The sequence below is a fragment of the Podarcis raffonei genome, chromosome 6 (assembly GCF_027172205.1).
Source record: "Podarcis raffonei isolate rPodRaf1 chromosome 6, rPodRaf1.pri, whole genome shotgun sequence".
NCBI classification, from domain to species: Eukaryota; Metazoa; Chordata; class Lepidosauria; order Squamata; family Lacertidae; genus Podarcis; species Podarcis raffonei.
In genome coordinates, this window is record NC_070607.1 from 53,006,937 (window position 1) to 53,029,562 (window position 22,626).

General features: G+C 46.1%; 1 protein-coding gene across 1 annotated transcript; it reads right to left on the reverse strand.

Annotated features, from left to right (window-relative positions):
• Positions 1-405: 405 nt before the first annotated feature.
• On the reverse strand, positions 406-21,420 carry TULP1 (TUB like protein 1). Its single transcript, XM_053390991.1, has 13 exons — positions 21,280-21,420; positions 21,037-21,151; positions 18,936-19,088; positions 17,982-18,128; positions 16,574-16,687; positions 14,121-14,255; positions 13,443-13,543; positions 12,490-12,660; positions 11,148-11,260; positions 9,365-9,473; positions 7,637-7,735; positions 6,313-6,484; positions 406-1,765 (listed from the first exon to the last, which is right to left on the reverse strand). The coding sequence occupies exons 1-13, from the start codon at positions 21,418-21,420 to the stop codon at positions 1,632-1,634; spliced, it is 1,704 nt and encodes a 567-aa protein (XP_053246966.1). The 3' UTR covers positions 406-1,631.
• Between the last annotated feature and the right edge of the window lie 1,206 nt (positions 21,421-22,626).

Genomic DNA, 22,626 nt, shown 5'->3' on the forward strand with positions numbered 1-22,626 from the left:
CATCTTGGTTGCCCTCCTCTGCACACATTCCAGCTTGTCAATATCCTTCTTAAATTGTGGTGCCCAGAACTGGACACAGTACTCTAGGTATGGTCTGGCCAAGGCAGAATAGAGCAGGACAATTATTTCTCTTGAGCAGTACACTAGACTTCTGTTGATACACCTAGAATAGCTTTAGCACTTTTTTTTTTTTGCTGCTGTTGCTGCATCACACTATTGACTCATGTTAAGCATGTTAAGCTAGATCCAGTGGCGTAGCGTGGGGGGTGCAGGGGGGGCCGCCCGCACCGGGCGCAACATCTGGGGGTTAGGGTTAGGGGGCGCAAATCCACGGGTTAGGAGGTGCAAATTACTTGCCTTGCCCCGCCCCAGGTGCTGACAACCCACGCTACGCCACTGGCTAGATCCTTTTCACATGTACGGCTGGCAAGCCAGGTGTCCCCCATCTTATATTTGTGCAGCTGACAAATATAGAATCTTACATTTGTCTCTATTGAAATTCATTTTGTTTGTTTGGGCCCAGTTCACCAAGGTCCCCTTGAATCCTGATTCTGTCTTCTGCACAGAACTTTGGTGGGCCCAGCCCCTTCAGCTCCCATGGCTTCACATAGATGGCACCCCTGCTTAGCAGGAAGGAGGATGGGGACTATACTAGAGTTAGCTGGCTCTGCCTGTCATTGGCTCAGGCTCTACCTACTGTTTTGGCTTCCTGCATTCCATCTCACTAGTCTCAATGGTCGCCACTGGTTTTGAGAGGTCGCCCAGCTCACCCAACAATCCCACAGCAGTACTGAAAGTAAGCTGTTAAACGCCAGAGTTATAAATTATATAAATACAAATCGAATAAATACCCCAAAAGCAACTTATACATTTACATCTAACTAGTTTTGATTAGTAGCTAGGCAGACCATGATTTTTAAAATGTCAAGAAATTGGAGCTTGTCCCACCACTTACTCTTTTATTGATGGTTATCAGTGGAGAGAAAAGAAACCCCAGCATCCATGTAAAACTTCCACATGTAAATTATAAATTATCAAAGAGAACCCACCACACCACCAATAATCTAAAGAAGATAAATTCTCCTGGGATTCAAAGAACCAAACAATGGCTAGTCTTGACTGTTAAGTATATATATACACAGGAAGTGACTATTTGATAGCCTGAGACCATTAGCTGGTTCCAAATCCCTTGGCAGTAAGTAACATAACAGAGACTATTTTTTCTCTGTTTTGTTTTTTAGCGTCCTAGAGTTATGGACCTTCCAGAACACTGCAGCGTAAAGCAGCTGTTTTGCTGGGGCTTGAGCACTGTTCCTTTTACAAGGCAAATGCCAAGGACATGTGTGTGCATATGGTGTTGCCAACTAAACCTACTCTGTGAATATGTGTTTGTGCTTATTGATTCTGCAAGTTCTACTTCTTCTTCTTCTTCTTCTTCTTCTTCTTCTTCTTCTTCTTCTATGTTGGAAACATTCAGCAATACCAGTTAAGCTGTTCTTCCTGTTCACACTATCTCATTTGCTTTATATCATCAGACAAATTCTTGTCCGCAGCAGACAGTCCAGATAGAAGGGGCTTTGTTTTGATTCTGCCTCTCTAGCCCAGACTCAGGACAACCTGGCCATGATGTGCTACTCACAAGCCAGCTTCCCATCAAAGCTGGATAGGGCGATGGCAAAAGCTTGCACAGCACACAGTGGGTAGTTGTAATCCAGGGTGAAAGTATCATCAGCTACACGGCCAAACTGCAAGACGATGTAGTCCACTGTAGGAAAAGAGGTGAACACACCATCATTTCAGCAGATAGACCAAAAATAGGCTCTGCTACAATGCCATAAGCCCCACCCCAAAATGAGTAATGACAACTTCTGGACCTCTGTGCCTTCCAGTTGAAAAAGACTCTTCACCACTGGCCCAGCTGTCATGAGAAGAATGGGGTTCTGGAGAAAGACCCATTTCCAGAGCTGCCAAACTTTCATGCTCCCCCCCCCCCCGCAAAAAACCCTTGTAGCATTTTTATCTTGACCAGAACCTTTTGATGTTATTATCTTGGCATAGCTACCTCCCGACATTTGAAAGAAAGTTGGATGTTCCTAAGATGTCGTCACCAGAGGTGACTTCCCAGAGAATGCCTGAAGAGAACAGGTTTTCTACCATAAGGCTTATATCTCTATTTCCAGTGCTAAGGGAGTGTGGCTCACATGGAGCTGAACAAAACCTTTTTATTCCGGACCCTCCTATTCAAATGCTAAGGAGAAAAGAACAGGATGGGACAGGGAAGAGAACAGCAGAGTTCAGGAGTTGACTGGCCACCTGCTGGGCAATGAATGCCTGCTGCTTCTTCAACAGAGCTACCAAGTAAGTACATTTCTTTTTTCCAGCTGGGTGGACAGAGCACAAGACCCAATATGTGCTGCCTCCCCCCTAGAGACCTGCCCCCTCACCAGAATTCCTAACCAAGACATTTGTGGCATTCTAGAGGTCTCTCTGACTCACTGCTTCGGTCATGACTCCCTTTGTTACCAGTGAGAGCAACAAGAAATCTGTAAAAATAACTGGGGCCCTGAGCAGGTTCTTTCTGTCCTGTAATCCTACACCCGAGACAGTAACATCCCCTGATTGGGCTGGACAGGTGACAAGCAGACAAGTCATACACTCTGCGAAATTGCTTGGCTGCCTATGTTTGTTGCTCTCATGTGAATTCTGCAGGGTGCTCACAGCCCCAGCACTCACAAGGGGGATGGAAGTGTCAATGTTTTGTCCTCTTTTTGTATCAAGAGTTGCTTCTTTGAGCATCAACCAGCGCAAGATCAAAGCACGCACATGCACGAACGCGCGCGCGCACACACACACACACACACACACACACCACAAAAGGCTTAGGCCCAGATTCTTATAGTCACACAGCAATGTGCACACCCCATCAGATTTTTAAAGACTATGGATCCTGCTTGCATAAACTCTCAAGTTTGCAGCTGATTTCAGCATGTTGGATACACACTGGAGAGACTTTTAAGCTCGTTGATCACAAAGCTTGGGCTATGGTTTCCAACTTGGTCCACCTGTACGCTCTCTTTAGGAGGATGTAAGGTAAAGGTAAAGGGACCCCTGACCATTAGGTCCAGTCGTGACCGACTCTGGGATTGTGGCGCTCATCTCGCTTTATTGGCCAGGGGAGCCGGCGTACAGCTTCCAGGTCATGTGGCCAGCATGACTAAGTCGCTTCTGGTGAACCAGAACAGCACACGGAAACGCCGTTTACCTTCCTGCTGGAGCGGTACCTATTTATCTACTTGCACTTTGACATGCTTTCAAACTGCTAGGTTGGCAGGAGCAGGGACCAAACAATGGGAGCTCACCCCGTTGCGGGGATTCGAACCGCCGACCTTCTGATCAGCAAGTCCTAGGCTCTGTGGTTTAACCCACAGCACCACCTGCGTCCCCTTAGGAGGATGTAATGTGGGCCAAATTAAGTGAGACACAAGTAGCAGTTGTGGGAATAGCTTTTAAGAATGGAATAGGAACTCTAGGAGGGTGGGGTCTAGATGTTGACCCTGGTGGTAGGGAGGCTTTAGGCTAGTGTGGTCCCAATCAAGGCTAAGCCCCAGTGCCTACCACATACTGCCAGGGTCCTGATCAGAATTAGATACCTCAGTCCTGCTACTTTCTTTTTAAAACCCGTTTACACAACTGCTCATTTCATGAATAACATTTCTTCCAATTTGACCTTGTGATCCCCCACACAGGGCACCCAGCCGAGGGGGCACAAAATTGAGAAGCCTCCCAAAGTGGCTTGGGCAACCCAGTCAGGTGCACAGGGTACAAATAATAAAATTATTATTATTATTAAGATCCATTTGTGGGCACCAAATTTTGGTCTTGCTCAAGGCACCATATTACCAGAGATTATCAAAGTCCACCCCAGTCTTAATTTTGATCTTATTTAGTAAATGCATCACGCATTATCTCATTTAGCAACCCCTAAATGAATTGCACTTCTGATTAGTACGTTCAAGGATGAATCGGAGCTTGAAAACTAGTTGGCAGCCCTTGGCAAGATCGGGGGCTCTTAGCTTAGTCACCCTTGGATCAATGATTGTGTATTTGCTGTTATCCTTAGAGGGTGTTCATAGAGGCATAGGAAAACTTATATTATGAGCTATGTGAGTGACTCAAATCAATCATCAGAGGCACAAGGGATCTTGGAATCCCTTGTTCTACCAACACTGTGATTAGAAAAACACCCTTTAGATTTTTATTATATAAAGAAGTCTAACACTATTTGCACACGCCTCTTGAGTGAAATCAATGCAGTCCTTGGCATCTTGTACCCCAAGGTATTTCATGACTAATGGGAAATGCCAGAACAGTTCTTTTGAGTTGGAGGCTACATATCAATTGGGCAATTAGTGCCCAAGTGGTACCCATTATTGGCCATTTTGGATTAGCCCCATCAGAAACTGGATGACTATCTTGAGTAATCAGGAGCACCTTGTGTACATCATCAGAGTTTATGAGTGTCTCATGAATTAACACTCAAAACTTTGAAGCATACCCAGGAAGAATTCCAACCTCAAACGACACAGAGACAAAACCAGACAAAAGCTTGGCTCCAAGTCATTCAGCAGGTCCAAGGGGCTTAGCAAGGAACCCAAACCCTTATTATTCCTGTCTTCCGACTGTCATGCTCCCTCTCGTGGATGATTTGTGCATGCCTCCCTTCCTGTCTACATTTAGGCAAACTCCTTATAGAGTTTGGTGGCTCGTTCAGGTCTGGTTGTAAAACTCAACACATTCCCAAATTGTGATTACAGAGTACAGGCTTCAGGAAGGTTCTTCTCACAGCAGATAGGTCAGGTATCCTTGTATCTGGAAAGTGGACATTCTGGTTTCCTCTGGCCTAAATTACACAACAACTCAGACAACTTATTTCCAAACTCTGCTGCCTTTTCTTTTTAGGTCAGTCCTGGTCCACACATGTACTCTGTGATATGGTTGGCATTTGGGGAAAAAACACAACCAATTGAACAGAGGCAACTCCATGTGGCAAGTTATTCATGGAAAAGAGTTTCCCATGCAATCACAGAGATTGTCAACATGCCACCATAAAACTCTCTCTCATCTGAACCTCCTCCTGAGTGTTGGTTTCACACAATTGCAGTTTCAAGTGGCTACTATGTCACAGATAGATGTGTGGTTCAGGCATGAAGCGGTCACCTGAGCATGCCATTATGGGTGGCAAACAGTCCTTTTGAAGCCATTGTGTAACCACACAGCCCTCATACAGCAGACACAATTCCAAGTCTGCTTTGACACTCAACTAGCATCTGAGTCAAAAGCATCTGCTTATCCAGCTTTCTGCATGCCTTGTCTCCAAATCTGATTGGTTCTATAACTATTGTTAACAATGAACCAGCACCCCAAGCAATTTATTAGCAAAGCATAAATGTGAGAGAAAAGCAAACCCCAACATAGGTAATACAGTGACGCTGTCATTATACCTTTCCTTTCTGCCCCATCTCTTTTCAGATTACAAGCTGTCTGTTGAAATGGAGAGTATAATACAAGGACTACCTTGCTCCACACACTTTATTGCCTAGAGTAGCAATAATTTCCATATAGTTAAAGCTATGGTTTTCCCAGTAGTGATGTATGGAAGTGAGAGCTGGACCATAAAGAAGACTGATCGCTGAAGAATTGATGCTTTTGAATTATGGCGCTGGAGGAGACTCTTGAGAGTCCCATGGACTGCAAGAAGATCAAACGTATCCATTCTTCAGGAAATCAGCCCTGAGTGCTCACTGGAAGGACAGATCCTGAAGCTGAGACTCCAATACTTTGGCCACCTCATGAGAAGAGAAGACTCCCTGGAAAAGACCCTGATGTTGGGAAAGATGGAGGGCACAAGGAGAAGGAGACGACAGAGGACAAGATGGTTGGATAGTGTTCTCGAAGCTACCAGCATGAGTCTGACCAAACTGCGGGAGGCAGTGGAAGACAGGAGTGCCTGGCGTGCTCTGGTCCATGGGGTCACGAAGAGTTGGACACGACTAAACGACTAAACAACAACAAAGCAATAATTTCAGAGCCAATCCTGGTTGACCTCCTAAGTTAGCACAATGTAGGATTGCTTAGTCGGTAGAGCATGAGAATCTCAGGGTTGTGGGTTCAAGCCCCACGTTGGGTAAAAGATTCCTGCATTTCAGGGGATTGGACTAGATGACCCTCATGGTCTTTTCCAACTCTATAATTCTATGATTCTTTGATGTCTGCCTTCACTCTTATGGGCCAAGAGGATTCCATAGGACTTACCGTCATTGCTGTGGACAATCTGGAAGTTCTTGACAGAGGCATGAGTAACTCTGCCATGGAAGTTGAGCACATAAGACTGGGTCTCATCATTCCACACTGGCGCTTTGTTATGCAGTTCGATTAAGTTGTCCATTATCCTGTTCTGCCATCTGATGAGCAGCCCATCATTATCCTGGCAAGAAATGTGAGAAAAGCACAAAATTAAATCATTTCCAAACACGCTTCAGTGCCAGCTGCAGCATTTGGTTTATCTGTCTGTGGATATACCTTTCTGGTTCCCAGAGATAAGGGACCATGTATAGTATTATAGTGTTATACCTCACTTTCATTATTATTTTTTATGTGGGAATGAGAGGACTGATTAAGAAATACAGTGGTACCTCGGGTTACATACGCTTCAGGTTACATACGCCTCAGGTTACAGACTCCACTAACCCAGAAATATTACCTCGGGTTAAGAACTTTGCTTCAGGATGAGAACAGAAATCGTGCAGCAGCGGCAGCAGGAGGCCCCATTAGCTAAAGTGGTGCTTCAGGTTAAGAACAGTTTCAGGTTAAGAACGGACCTCCAGAACGAATTAAGTACTTAACCCGAGGTACCACTGTAAAATAAAATAAAATCAGGGTCATAAATGGCACCCACTGCAACACTTATACTGAATGTGGGCTGAGATGCAAATGGACCCACCTATCGTAGCTTCCTCAAGACCACCAGTGTGGCCAAAACAAAGGTTCAGGACTCTGAATCACTTGCAATTCCACTTGTAACTTAAAATAGCAAAACAGTGATTGGGTAGCACTAGTAACATCCTATCATGATAGGATACTAAGGTTCCAGTATATTAAGGGTGTCATGCTATGGTGAACATCCCATCAGTGCAAGGATATCAACTTGCTAGACGGAATGACCCCTTTTCCTTCCCCTGTTCTGAGGATTCTTCCAACGACTCCGAGCCAACTGGGGGGAGGGCCTGCAGGGAGAGGACAGAGGGGGAAAGCCCCCTTTGTGACAGCGGAAGACCTCACACGGTTTGCACTGAAGGGATTTGTTAGGTGTATTCCACCCCAACTATGTACACAGCACTGAGAGACACCTGCCAATCCTTCCAAGGTCTTCTGCCCCTCCTAATTTTAGTTGTTCATATTTTTTGAAAGGAGGTCCCTGCCCCCTCTGGGCCTGGGGGCCCTTTTTATTGTTCCATTGGTGGTGCCAGGCTGGCTGGAGACCACAATGCTGGCACTCAGGCATCAAAATCTCCCATCTCCCTTTCCCCAGATTGCCTCTAGGATTGTGTCGTAGATGCTTATCATGTTGGTAACTTACATTTCGGGGTCGGATTGGCACCCTCTCATTGTCTGAATTCATTCCAGGGATAATCACTGTCATTTTTCGAGGTCCCTTGAACCCTAATACATTTGTCTCCTGAAACAGAAACCCCAGAATGCTTATAACTCAATCACAGTCATATATCCTCAAAACATGATTAATTTGTTTATATTCCCCCAAACTATCTGATTCGTAACAGCATAAAGCAGCTATCCTGTCAGTCTCAAGCTTGTGCTACAGCTTTGCCATGGTAGTGTTGCATCCTCCCAACATGTAAAACAAAAACAGCATTGCTATAACATGAAAAGGAGCTAGATGCCACTGATTTTTTTTTAAAAAAACAAAACCCTTCCTTTCTCTGCCTTCTTAGCCTGGCAAGAGTATTTGCCAGTGATGATCAAATGTCAGCATGTGGGAGCTACCTTTTTTCTCTCAAATAAAACCCCCAAGGTTTTGTGTTGTTTGTTTAAAGAATGTTTTTATTATATGCTTCACAGTTTATTTTGTGTATGGAGAAGAATGGCTGTTTGACAATACACTCTAGCTGAGAACTATTTGTATATCTGAAAAAAAAACCTAATAAAAAGTACTTAAATAATAATAAAGACCCAAGGTCCACCAAGCAGTCAGATGCAAAATAGTGACTCAGGAGAGAAGAAATACGGTACATTTAAAATTAAAGAACAGGGTGCCTCTGAGCACATGCTGCTCAGCTCAATAATTTGTTTTCAGGGCCAGGATCTATCTTCTGCCTGCCCCTAGCCTAGAGAATGGAGGAGATATTGGTGATATGAAGGTGCTTGCATCTGGAGATGGCAAGCATGATTGTTCTGTTAGGTAAACACTATTGCTTATTATTTCCCCTCTAAGAATTCTGGGTAGTGCAGTTTAACCCTATCAGAGTTATAATTCCAAGCAACTCCTAACCAACTACCATTCTTATAAGGGCATGTGCCTTGAGGGAAGCCCTGGAGCATCCATGTCCGCCAAAATGGAGTCGGGTGAAGCTTGTGCCAGCTGCAGCATTTGCTTTACCTGTCTGTGGATATAGATACCTTTTTGGTTCCCAGAGGATAAGGGACCACTCTTGGCTGGACTGAAATATGGCAGGGTGGTTTAAAAAGTAAGCGGATTGGACAGGGACTTGGTTAATGTAACACGTGCCTTGGAAACATCTAGGTTAGATTTGAAAAGGCATCAAGTTGTGATAAGCATAACTCCACCCCCAGCCTTGAATTATCCCCAGCCACTCCATGCAATGTAGACTGTGCAGATTTTACCTGCATTGGGTGACACTAACTGGTCAGCATTAAGACTCTGTTCCACCCGGGAACAGTTTTTACAGCAGACAAAGAGTTCTCAAGCCTACCTTGGGAAAGATACCCACAAGCATATTCTAGCCCAGGGGTAGGCAACCTAAGGCCTGGGGGCCAAATGCGGCCCAATTGCCTTCTCAATCCAGCCCGCAGACAGTCTGGGAATCAGCGTGTTTTTACATGAGTAGAATGTGTCCTTTTATTTTAAATGCATCTCTGGGTTATTTGTGGGGCATAGGAATTTGTTCATATTTTTTTTCAAAATATAGTCCGGCCCACCACATGGTCTGAGGGACGGTGGACCGGCCCACAGCTGAAAAAGGTTGCTGACCCCTGTTCTAGCCACTGCAAGCAGCTGCCCAGGAGATTATGACTAGAAAAGATGGAGTGGCACAATGCGGTTCCTTACATAAACAACAGCTGCAAGCTCCTGGCGCACATTTGACCAATCCGAATTTGCTCTGTCAGGATTCACACCATTATCAAACACCGAAAACCGAGTGCCCATCAAATTGGATCTAAAAGCAAAACAAAAAACCACAACAGCAATCAGGCAAAGCAGATGAGGGTTTCAGAGTCAAGGAGCCCCTTTGCACAATTACCCCTTTTCTGTTAAAATAAACACCGTAACATTGAGTTAACTAGGTATACTTTGTGGGTATAGTCTATATGTGTTTGTGTGTAAGAGAGGGAGGGAATATGGGAGTGGGATGGGATAAGGAGAGAATGGAAAGGTCACTCAATCAGGGCATCTTCAGTATTTCCAAATGCCCAGGCCTATTAAATTGCGACATGCCTCTCCTCTGGATAAGAACCGGCTAAACTACTTCTGCCCTGCCCCGAGGGACAATCTTGATACCAGATCTGATAAGAGGGTGCGTCTGGCTTGCTGGGCTAGGGGTGTAATTATTGACAAATCTCCGCACCAGGGGAAAGAGAGGCCACACTTTAAGGGAGAGGCTGTAACTTGGTGGCAAGCTCAGGTTTTGCATGCCAAAAATCCCAGGTTCCATCCCCAGCATCTCCAGGCAGGGCTGGCAAAGACTGCTTGATCACTTAATCTAGATGGACCAATGGTCTGACTCTGCATAAAGCAGCTTCCCGTGTTCTGGACATTTTTGATTTACCTGTGAGCCCCATCTGCAATGTAAATATGCAAAGACTACCCTCCCCCTCCCCTCACATGTAAGCTTGTTTGCAATCCTGCTACTTGGGAAGTCAGTATAGGCTGCCCAAATAAGCTAAAGTAGCACTGAAAATGTGGGACTTTAGCCATGCAACACTGTAAACTGCCATGCACATTTATGGTGCTGTATACACAATAATGAGGGACGTGGGTGGTGCTGTGGGTTAAAGCACAGAGCCTAGGACCTGATGATCAGAAGGTCGGTGATTTGAATCCCTGCGATGGGGTGAGCTCCCGTTGCTCAGTCCCTGCTCCTGCCAACCTAGCAGTTCGAAAGCACATCAAAGTGCAAGTAGATAAATAGGTTCCCTCCAGCGGGAAGGTAAACGGTGTTTTTGTGCGCTGCTCTGGTTCGCCAGAAGCAGCTTAGTCATGCTGGCCACATGACCTGGAAGCTGTACGCTGGCTCCCTTGGCCAATTATGCGAGATGAGCGCCGCAACCCCAGAGTCGGTCACGACTGGACCTAATGGTCAGGGGTCCCTTTACCTTTACCTTTACCTTATACGCAATAACAGTAATAACCAGTGGGACCTGCAACAAAATATTGTAGTGTGGAGAGTTCCCTCCTTAATAATTAGAGTTGCTTTTGGAGTAATTCCAAGCAAGGAAATCCCATTTCGTGGCACCTTGCATCAAGAGAATGCATAAAGCAAGCCATCTGTCACAGAGATGGGGAATTTGAGACCCTTTTCTATGTTGATGGACTCCAACTCCCATCAGCCCCAGCTAGCATGGCCAATGCTCAGGGATGATGGAAGTTGTAGTCTGGAAACATCTGGAGGGCCATAAATAAAAGGCTATCTCATTGGCTCCCTTCTGTGTAAATGTGCCCCAACTAGGCAGAAATTAGGAACCAATCAGAAATGAATCTTTCCCAGACACAAAAGCTAGCTTGTTTTTAATCAGCCTTCCTGTATTTAAAGGGAACCCTATGTTGTGTGAAGGCTTTGCTGCCTGCGGAGTGTCCTGTTATGTCTGAACCACTTCTTGATGTCAAGCCTAACCTCAGCTTTCCAATGAAGTTCTCTCCATCCCGAGACAAGTCAGTGGGATCCATGGAAATCAGGTAGTTAGAGGTCTTGCTCTTTTTGCGCTTGCGACCAGCCAGTAGGAAGACCTGCAAGAGACAGGTGGAAGTAATGGCGGCTGCAGTTTCTGATTGTAATGCATACAAAAATCCAAGCTCCACAATTATTATTATTTTATTTTATTTTATTTTATTTTATTTTAAGTCCTCAGGTAGCTTCCACGCTACATGCCTCTAGGGCTGCTGAGGCATTACTTTTCCACAGATGGGAAATGAATTAAGGTGGTTGTGCCACAGGGAGTACAGAACTGTGTTATCTGGTGACGCTCATCCCCATGACCCTCTTATGAAGTTTTCTTAAAAGTAAGTCCCATTTGGCAAACATCTCCTGAGACTTTAGTTAGAAGTATCCTTCTTGCCGCTTCCATCTCTAGTTGCTTCAGCATTAGTGATAAATTACCCCCTTCATTAGGCAGTTTCTGTTCCGTGCACAAGGGGTGGAGGGGGTTTAATTACTGGTTTCCTCTTGTTAAGAGTCTTTAAAATTGTGAAATAGCTCTGTTTCACAATTAGAGAAAGAAGAGAAGCCCAAGAGCCACAGCAGCAGTGAGTGCATATTGGTTTGCCAGAGACAAATTGGGCAGAGGCTCCCGTTTCCAGAGTTGTGTGCATTCTGTAGATAGGAATGGAAATCAGCTTAAAACTTTTTATCACAAGAGTGGCTTGATCCATTTCCTCCCCTATGTACAGCTGCACTTGTGAGAAGAGATCGCTGTGTGTGCCTCTCCAAGCAAGGGAAAACTTGAGCAGCCTTGAGACTGTACAGTGGTACCTCGGGTTACAGACGCTTCAGGTTACAGACTCCGCTAACCCAGAAATAGTACCTCGGGTTAAGAACTTTGCTTCAGGATGAGAACAGAAATCGTGCTCCAGTGGCGTGGCAGCAGCATTAGCTAAAGTCGTGCTTCAGGTTAAGAACAGTTTCAGGTTAAGAACGGACCTCCGGAACGAATTAAGTACTTAACCCGAGGTACCACTGTACTGGGAGAGTGTGTGTTGAATTTCCTTTCTCCTTTCCCTAGGGCTCTGAGGCTGCTCAGGCTTCCCCAGCAGCTTCTACATGCATAACAAAAGAGAGAGAGTCCATGTTTTGCGATTAATGCATGCAACCTGTTTGGCCCTTGGAAAAGAAGTTGACATAGGATCTCTACCAAGAGGGATATAATCATCAGCCCTTTTTACCCATCCTTCTAAGTGGCTTTGCTGCAGAGCCATCTCTGTTTCGGCACAAAAGGCAACACTCCCACTGAGCAACTCACCTTTTTGTCATTATCCAAATGAAGGTAGTATGTAGGATAGAGGCCCCGGTCCATCCCCTTCTTGTCTCGAGTGACCCGACACTTGATGGTCACTCCTTGCGGAGCTGGCTGTAGCACAAATTCCTCCAGATTGTCCACTTCAATGACTGGGGAAGGCGGTCTCTCTTCCTTCTACAGTCCAGCACCAAGAAAGAGAAGGGAGGTTTGTTTCAAGGACATTGTTCTGCCCCAGGCTTTCCAGCATGACCTCTACTAGTCACCTGCTGTGTTTGTGTTACTTCTTCATCATCATCACATATAGGGCCTCATCCCCAAACATGTCTATCCTGGTTGCTTGGTTGGCTAGTTTCCCTGCCCTGCACGTTGCAGTAGGTCTCCTGCTACCTAAATTCCACTTGCTTAAAAAACTCAAGTGTGACCCCCAGATTCTCTGAGCAGAGCATCCTGGGACAAAGGGCCAGGTTGCACTGGGAAGGAGGTTTCAGGGGCAACAGTGGCTGGTCTCTGTGTGAACTGAGACTGCTCCACTCTCTGAAATCACATGCCCTCCCCATCAGGGAATCCATGGTTGGCTTCTCAGATCAGGAATGTCAGAGAAAAGCCAGACGGCAGCAAAGGTGAGCAGGGTTGCAACCTGGGCTGGAAATTTGCTTCCCCAGCTGTAATTTAATTGTCTATTCTGGAAGCTGGTCCTATATAAAGAAAACCGAGGAAGACAAGCTGGGGAAGTGGACCGTGTGCCTGTACAGAGCCTTTGTTTCAATGCACAGAGGTGGCTAGCACTGTTAATAATACACCATAGGTTCATTCCTGCTTTTGGTGAAGATTTGTAGTCCCTCCCCCACAAGAAATGACTTTGCTAAAGAAACTGCTCTGACTTTCACAAAGCACCTTCTTTGAAAGGGGATTTTGAAAGCCTCAAATGCCCCCTAGGTGCATTCCCAGCTATCTACCTTCTTGGATTTCTTTGTTTTTCCTTTCTTGTTGGTGTTCTTTTGAGCTACTGCTTCTGTGGGCTCATCCTCACTTTCATTTTCAGTGGCTTTGGGAAGAGCTGCAGGGGAAAAAAGAACACTCTGCTTAGTGGCCACCCAGTGAGTATGCAGACTGGCCTTTGTCAGAGTCCTGGTGGAGCAGGTTGGAGACCCATCTAGTCCAGCATCCTGTTCTCTAGTCTAGCATCCTGATGACTTGGACTTTTCTGTATTCAATCTGTGAAATGGGGTGGGGGGTGGGGGTCCATACATTTTATGAAGTCCCCTAAGCGATCATAAAATTTCCTTTTAGAACACGAACCAGTAATGGATACAAGATAACTGTAAGACAACTCTGCTTATTTCTGGGGGTGTAACAAATTAATGAACACAATTGCATCAACCAAGGTCAGGCTATAGTAGCAGTAACAGTAACAGTAACAGTAACAGTTGTTGTTGTTGTTGTTGTTGTTGTTGTTGTTGTTGTTGTTGTTGTTGTTATCTGAGCATGTCAACAGTGGGGGGGGGCAGCATTCTGCATTAGCTAAAGTTGCTGCACCAGCTGCAATGACTGTGTTTCAGTCTTAACCGAATGCACCTTCTTGCTCCATCTCCTTACCCTGCTCACTGTTTGTAAGGGGCTGATGCTGCACCTACCTTTCTTTTTAGTTTTCTTCTCCTTGGCACCTTCTGCCCCAGCCTGAAACATGGAAGCTGTGCTCTTCTTTTTTTCAGTTTTTGTTGGCTTGGTGCTAGAATCAGAATCACCTTCTGTCTCACTATCTTTCAGATCTAGTGTTGTGAAGAGAAAGGTTTTTAAATTGTAGAAAGGAATCAGGCTGTATTTTATTTTTGGTAATGATATCTTGCTTTATCCTAATGCAGGGGTCAGCAACCCATGGTCCGAGGGCCGGATCTGGTCCAATTGCCCTCAGGATCCAGCCCACGGATGGTCCATGGATTGTGTAGATTCTGTTCGTTAATTTTTTTTCTGTGCCGCCATTTTGGGGTGGCACCATTTCTCCCTCTCCTTCTCACACACTACAGTGCCTCCTCCCTCCCTCCTCCTGGCTTCTCCCCGCCCTTCTCCCCACCCTGCGTAGAGGAGGAAGGGAGCTGGGCTGAGCTGGCTGAGCGCCATTTTTGGCAGTGCCTCTCTGGAGCCAGCCAGCCCTTTTGGGCTGCTCGTCCCGCCGCCGCTACCACCAGCCTCTGCCACTCACAAGGGCAGGCACAGGAGCTGTGGTTGGCAGAGCGCAGCACAGCGCCTCTCCAAAAGGGCTGGCTGGCTTCAGAGAGGTGCTGCGCCCTGCCAACCGTGGCTCCTGTGCCTGTCCTTGCAAGTGGCAGAGGCTGGCAGCAGTGGAAGGGCAAGCGGCCCGAAAGCAAGGGCAGTCACAGGAGCCACAATTAGCAGAACGCAGCACAGCACCTCTCCGAAGCCAGCCCACTCTTGCGCTGGCAGCACCATAGGTAGGGAGGGCGAGGGGAGACAGGAGGAGGAGAGAGTAGTCCTCTCTGCCACGCACACACAATGTGGCCCGACACAAGGTCTGGGGGACTGGGGAACCAGCCCCCTCCCAAAAAAGTTTGCTGACCCCTGCCTACCTATGGGTCTCCCCCCAAATCCTCAGGAACTGCTGATTAGCAGAAGAGTGTTTCTTAACATCATATTTGCAAAATATAAGCATTGGCAATAGAATAATTCCACACCTTCATTCTAAATAATGGAGCTTGGATGCTTCCTCACTCAAAGTTTTGGAGACTTCTCATGCCTCAAACTAGGAACAAAAATACATACTTAGACTCGCATGGGGGGGGTGGAAGAGTCTCTCCTATCAACCCCAGCTACCATGTCCATGCTGGCTGGAGCTCCTGGGAGTTGTAGTCCAGAGAATCTGGAGGGCACCAGGTTGGCATAAGCTTCTTTATGGCTTCTTTAAGAGGCTACCAGAATTGTTTTGGTTTTACTACACAGCTCTAAATAAACATTTTGGTTCCTTCCCTAGTTCATTTATCTTTGCATGGCACCATGGCATCCATGTAAACTTAACTTTTAGAGGGGGGAGATTATAGCACAGAATGCTTGCTTGACCCATTTATAAATGTCCTTTTTCATTTCATTTCATTTATTTTTGCCAAAGCACCTTAAGGTAGTTTGCAATTTAAAATGCAAATGCTACAAAATACAGAACAGAGAGTTCTCTCTGAAGATACAAGCTCTTTGATCTGGTCTTTTGGATCTTCTGCCACCCCCTCAGGGCATGCAAGTGTTATGTAGTCCTAAGGAAGGTGGGGTGGGACTTTGATCATCCTTCCTCTGGAACCTTGAAAGTTCAAACTTGATGTTACACAAACACCTTATAACAAGAGCCCTTTAGCCTTTGTGGTGGTGAGGAGCCTGGAAACACCACCTCAGTAGCGTACCATCTAGAGCAGAGAAGTGCTAGGGGAAGGTCCTCTCCAGTAGCTCCCCCCCCCCACTGCCCCAAAACCACTGTGCAGTTTTGCCCTGGGAGACCCAAATTATTTGAGAAGAATAACAACTCTCAGCACCCTTAACAAACTAAAGGTAAAGGGTAAAGGGACCCCTGACCATTAGGTCCAGTCGTGACCGACTCTGGGGTTGCGGCGCTCATCTCACTTTATTGGCCGAGGGAGCCGGCGTACAGCTTCCGGGTCATGTGGCCAGCATGACTAAGCCGCTTCTGGCGAACCAGAGCAGCACAAGGAAACGCCGTTTACCTTCCTGCCAGAGCAGTACCTATTTATCTATTTGCACTTCAACGTGCTTTCGAACTGCTAGGTTGGCAGGAGCAGGGACCGAGCAACAGAAGCTCACTCCGTCGCGGGGATTTGAATCGCCGACCTTCTGATCGGCAAGTACTAGGCTTTGTGGTTTAACCCACAGCGCCACCCGCGTCCCAAACTACAGCTCCTTAACAAACTACAGCTCCTAAAATTCCTGGGGGGGGGGGAACCCATGACTGTCTAAAGTGGTATAATGCTGCTTTAAATGTATGGTCACCAACAGCTAAAGGGAATCCTGCAGAGGGTGGAGCTGGCGGGTACCACAAAGCAGATCTCAGTGGTGTGTGTGTGTGTTTCACCTTTCTTTTTAACTTTTTTCTCCTTCTTGTCCCCATTGACTTGGAAGACAGACACTGGTTCCTTCTTCAGTGTCTTGACAGTTCTTGTCTTGACATCAGCTTCAGCTTTGTCTCCTATCCAAGGGGGAAATGATCAATAAAGGGTTTCATCAAGAGGTTGGAAAAGACAGTGACTGGAAAGTGGCTGAAGAGAGAACAGTCAAGGGAGATGGATTGGGGCAGATGGGGCAGAGGAGGATACAGCAGGGACTATTCCAGGCTTCATTTTTTGCCAGGTTTCTAGGCAAAGATTTGAGCTTTAAAGCTGCATGTCTGAGCAGTGTTGTTTGTTTGTTTGTTTGTTGTCTTGGTGCTTTCCCCAGGAAAACCCACGTTTTACCGCTGAATTGGGGCAAATGACAATTGGGTTTTCTGTGGATGAACACTTGCTCTGATTCAGTGGTGAAATGCAGGTTTCCCTGGAGAAAGCGCCGGGACAACAATAACAACAGCTCCTCTTGAACGCAAAGCTTTAAAGTGCAGGCCTGTGCCTGGAAGATGCAGTGCAACAGAAGTCAATGAGACTCAAAGAATGGAAACAATAAAAATGGAGAAACATTGCTGAAGAAAGGTAAGAGTTTTTAATTCATTTAGTGCTCTTGTGCCCGCTTTGAGCCAAAAAGGCTGAATCAAACAATTAAGAAAAGACACTCCCTGCCTGTAGGGTTATCTAAAAGTCATGAGACAAAAAGAGAAAGGCACAAGGAGGGAAGAAGAAAAAAGCAGACATAGGCACAAATTATTTTAAGATAAATAGTATTTCTTGCAATGGCCAGCTGGAATGGAAATAGTTCAGGGGCAGTAGGAGGTGGTTGATGGAGCCTGGCTTCAATCTAAACATATGGGTGATGAGCAGAAAGCAAGGGAAGGGGGAAAAGGATGGCTATAGGATGAGAAAGGGGAGGTGATTGCAAAACATATGAGTCTCCATTATAGCTCACCCTCAAATGCCTTTCCTTAACCATATTTCCTGCAGGACATAAAAGTCATGTGCCGTGTGTGTGTGTGTGTAAAACGCTCTCCCACGGGAGGCAATGATGGTCACCAAGCTTGATGGCTTTAAAAGAGAAGTAGACACATTCATAGAGGAGAGGGCTATTGATGGCTACTAGCCATGATGGCTATGCTCTGCCTCCACAGTTGGAGGCAGTGATGCTTCTGAATACCAGTTGCTAGAAACCAAAGGAGGAGAGAGCGCTCTTGTGCTTGAATCCTGTTTGTGGGTTTCCCACAGGCATCTGGATGTCTACTGTGAGAAAGATTCCTGGTCTTCCTCACAGAATTACGGTTTCCAGGGGCTCCTAAGGAATAGGAAGTGACTCTTCAGCCAGTATCTATGGCTTAAAGATGGCCACTGAAAGCCACTGACCTTTACTTTTGGGCTTCCTTTCCTTAATGCCAGCAGATGGAACATCTTTGTGGATCCTCCTTTTGGGTTTTTTTGGAGGATCTTCGCTTTCTACATCATCTTCCTCCTCCTCTTCATCATCATCATCATCTTCTTCATCAGAGTCCTCTAGAAGTTTGAAATTTGGACAAACAGCCGTTAAGGGAGGGAAATGAGAGGAAACAACCACATCAATTGATACAGCAAATGTTATTATGAACAGAACCTAGTCGCATTGCACCTTGATATATACCTTTAGTTTTGGAGCTGAGGACTTTGACACTGCATAAACAATCATTGTTGCTATAACCTACCTCCCTGTAATGGTAACCCAAAGGAGGGGGTGGAGATTCCAAGAGGTTTTAAGGAGGAAGAGGAGAGTAGCAAGATAGGACAGAGAAAGGTAGTGGTGGTGGAGGAAAGAGGACTGGCAAGTTGCTTATGGATTAATACTAATCATGTTTCATTAACTGTTCATTTTATCAATAAGTGCACCTCTGGCTCTTCTGCTTCAGAACAGATGTCTCTGTGACCTTTCTGTGAACTGTACATAGTGTCCTAGCCTATTTCTTTGATGCAGAACAATTTAAGAAAAAGGGCTCCCATGAATGAATGAATGAATGAATGAATGCTCATTTCATTTCCATTCACACAAATTCCCATTCATTATTTTTTTTACCATAACAATGGATGAACAAATGGAGTGCACACTTTTAATGACAAATGGGCAGCCACACTGAAAAACTGAAACTTTGACATGTGCATTTCTGCTCTGGGAGACTTTTAGCATAACAGCCTCTGCCCTCTACACACTCACCCCTCAAATCTTTTGAAGAAAAACATTCAAGAGCTGGAAATTAGAGGCAGGGAAATGGAGCATCTGCTGCTGCTGCTGCTCAAAACACTGGCTGGAGCACAGGATGGGGAGCACCTTACCTTGTTTCTTTTTTGATGCCTTGGTCACAACGAGATGAGAAGAGGCAGCTTCCTTCTTCTTCCTGGGCTCTTTGGTGCTTTTGGCAGGTGGGTCCTTCTCACCTTCTTCTTCTGGCTTCTCTTCCTTTTTCTTTCTCACTTTTTTGACAGCAACTTATGACAGAAGACACCAGAGTCAGGATGGATGAGAAAAGAGCACTAGGGGTGTGCATACAATGGCAGATAACAGGAGGGAGGGAGGCTGTAGCTCAGTGGTAGAGCATCAGTTTTACATGCAGAAGGATCTAGATTTCATTTCCAGCATTTGCAGGAAAGACTCCCTGACTGAAATCCCAGAGAACCTCTGCCTATCCGTGTAGACAATATTGAGCTGTATGGACCAAGGGTCTGGTTAGGTACAAGGTAGTTTTCTGTGTTTCTATGAGGGGGAGGGGTGCAGTGATGTGAAAATGGCTTATCTGAAAGCCAGTCTTAGGATTCGTGAGGCTGCACATTTTATAAGTGCAAGGGTGCCTCCAAGACTGTCAGTATTCTGCAGGAGGGATTCTAGCACATACTGGGGAACTGGATTTAAAGCGCCCTGTTTCCCTAGCACAACAAACCCACTTTTAAACAGCATCAGACCTGTTGTAGTTTGGAAAGTGACAGAATGAATGAACAAAGAAGACAGAAAAACATCCTGCAAGCAAATCAGGATGAATGCCAATCAACGCTCATTAAAGAGCAGTTGTAATCGAACCTCCATGTAAGCTTTGTGCAAGCAAATCAGAATGATGGATGCAATAAACAGGTCATCTGGAGGAGCCCCAAGAAGGTAACTCACAGAACTGGTGTTTTGGGAACAAGCGCTCTCATAGCTGAGCCATTGGGAGAGTGGCAAACACCTTACCTGTGTGAGAACAGAAAGAGTTTGCCCTGTGCTCTCATTTGAAGAGAAGGAATACCAGGAAGCTTTGGCTACATGTGGTAAAAGGATGATTTCACAGGAGCCAGTGGTGTGAGGGGCTGTGTGCAATGTCCTTCTGGCTGAGCTGCCTGCCTGTTGTGTTTCTGCCCTCTCCTGGATGAAGCAGATTAGGACACTGCGACTGCACTATGGCTGCAACATCAGGGCAAGGGCCAAACTGAGGGCTTATCCCTGCTATTTCCAGGCACAGGTTTGCACTTGAAAGCTCTGTGTCCGAGCACCTTTCTTTTCTTCTGGAGCTTTCTCTGCGAAAACTGGCTGAACCAGAGCAAACGGCTATTTGGGCTTTCCACATCTTTTGCTCTGATTCAGTTTTAAAGAGTGGGTTTCCGTAGGGAAAGCTCCAGAGCAGAAAAAAGTGGTGTTTGTATATGGAGTTTTAAAATGTGAACCATGCCTAGAAAGTAAGGAGGAAAGGTGCTCCAGGAGCATGGCATAAGTGGGCTCATGCCAAATTCCTGCAAAATGGGTATTTAAAGTACTGTAGGAGCGAATGGAAGGAGGAAACTGAGCTCATCCCATTCCAGTCTTTCCTTCCTGAAAAGCACTTCTCCCCAACTCCTTTGTTTCCCAGTGGGGTTTACTTTTGGCCTCAGCATCTCACCAGCATCAAATAGTGAAAAAACAAACACATGCAGGAAAAAGCATTCGCTTCTGCCCCAGCCACTATGCATGGCAGGGTTGTAGATGTGGCACCATCATAAACCCCTCTGGGCAGTGGGTAGCATTAGGGTTGCAGCCTAAATCACCTTTTGCAACCCAGCCATGCAAACTGCTGCCACCTGAGCCAGCCCCTGTGTGCTTGCTGGTTGATGGAGACAGCAGTAGGGCCAGCATGAAACTTGTTTGTGGACCAGTGCTTGAGATGACACTGCCATACTTCTGGTTTGGCTGTGGGGTGTAGGATATTATCCTGTGGGGAGGTACCTGAAAAGGGGAGAGCCCATTGCTCAGTATTAGATCACAGGCTTTGCATGCATAGGGTTTCATAACTGGTAGCATGGTTGGGAAAGACTCTTGGGGAAGGCCTTGGAGAGTCACTGCCAGATATGGGAACAAGTGGTCTGGATCACCATATGGCAGCTTCCTGTGCTAATCTACCACAATTCCTGGAACATTGGTTGTGTCCCTTACCTGATCGGGGGGCACTTGGCTCTTCCGCAGGGCTTGATTCCTCCTGCTTTTTCACTCTGGTCTTTCTTGGCTTGGCCTCCAGTGAAGTAGCCTCCTGCCGTTTCTTCTTTGGCTTCTACTCCAGCAGGTGAGGCTGCATGAGGGGACATGGGTTGTGAAAACCAATGCAACATCTCTCTCCTGAAATGACCCCCCCAAATGACCCTCTTCCAGACAACTGCTGAGAGTAGCCTGGTGACGTACTGCCTTGTTCTCTGATAGTAGGTTGGGAGGCTTTGGGGAAATGGCTTTGGGCTTTTGGGGAAATGGTAGTCCAAAGCCTACACAGCAAGCGTAGCCCATAAACAGTGCACTGTATCTTGTTTTGATAAACTTGTGCCCCATTCTTGTTAGGAAGGGGCCCCAGTTTTGAGAGAAGGAAGCAAGCCCTGATGGTTACCATGAGAACAAGGTGTTGGACTAGATGGGCCATTGGCCTCATCCAGTTGGCTCTGCTCATGTTCTTATGTTCACCTGACAGGTGTGTTGAAATCTTTACCATCTTGTTGCCCTAAGCTTTGCAACAGAGAAGAATTCCAAGGTCTTGTAAACTCAGGAGAGAGTGGCATAGTTCAGTAATTTTAGACTTATGTGGAGGCTCCATCTTTAGATGACAGTAGCGTGCCCTTCCTACCAAATGTGGTAAGCTAGCCCTGCTGCGTTTGGGGACCCTGGACATCAGCCTCAAAGTCCTGCCCTGATTGAACCACTGATCCAAAACATGCTCAAATGGAAGTGGGACTTCTCCTGTGTAACCAGAATGTGGAGAGACCTCTGTAGCAGAGTAGAGGCATTGAATGTGGAAGGTTCAATCCTGGCATCTTATAATTAAAAGGTACCAGGTGAGGGAAAAGTCTCTGCCGGGGACCCCAGAGAGCCAGTACTGCATTAGGATGGCCAAATAGTCTGACCCGATATAAGGCAATTTCTTAGGAGAACTGTGGATAACAGATGAACTTTCTAATAAAATCTAGTAGCAGTGGAGCCTGGTCTATAGGGGTGATTGGGACTCTGTCCCACCAACCTCAGCCTGCTTCCTTATTATACAACCATTCAGGGGACAGGGCTGCCTGTCATGGACTCTGGCTACACCTCTCTGCCTTCTGCTCCACCAGTACCAATGGCCACCGACCACCACGGTCCAATAAAAAGGATGAGGGCTGTGTATGTTGCGAGCAGAGAGGGACCGAGAGCATTACTATTCCCACCGTTCTTCTCTGCCCTGATATTAGGCTACAATGGAAAGAAAATTGTGCAGCAAAGTAAACTGATGACAAAGTGTGGGGATGAGGCACTGTTGGAAACAATCTCACATTCAGGTGATTCAAATGAGCAGCACTGATTTATAAACCAAAAGAAGGCTGAGCATGACTCCCTGTGGTCATGCACATCTCCAGGACTATTATTCCTTCACCTTCGTAAGTAAGTATCCTTCCTAAGGGACTGTCCACCTTTTTCATTTGATGAGCTATCTGGGCCAAGTCCAACATTTTTTTAAAAAATTAAAGGCCCACAATAAGAGAGAGCAGGGGCTTTGAAGTTGCCCATCAA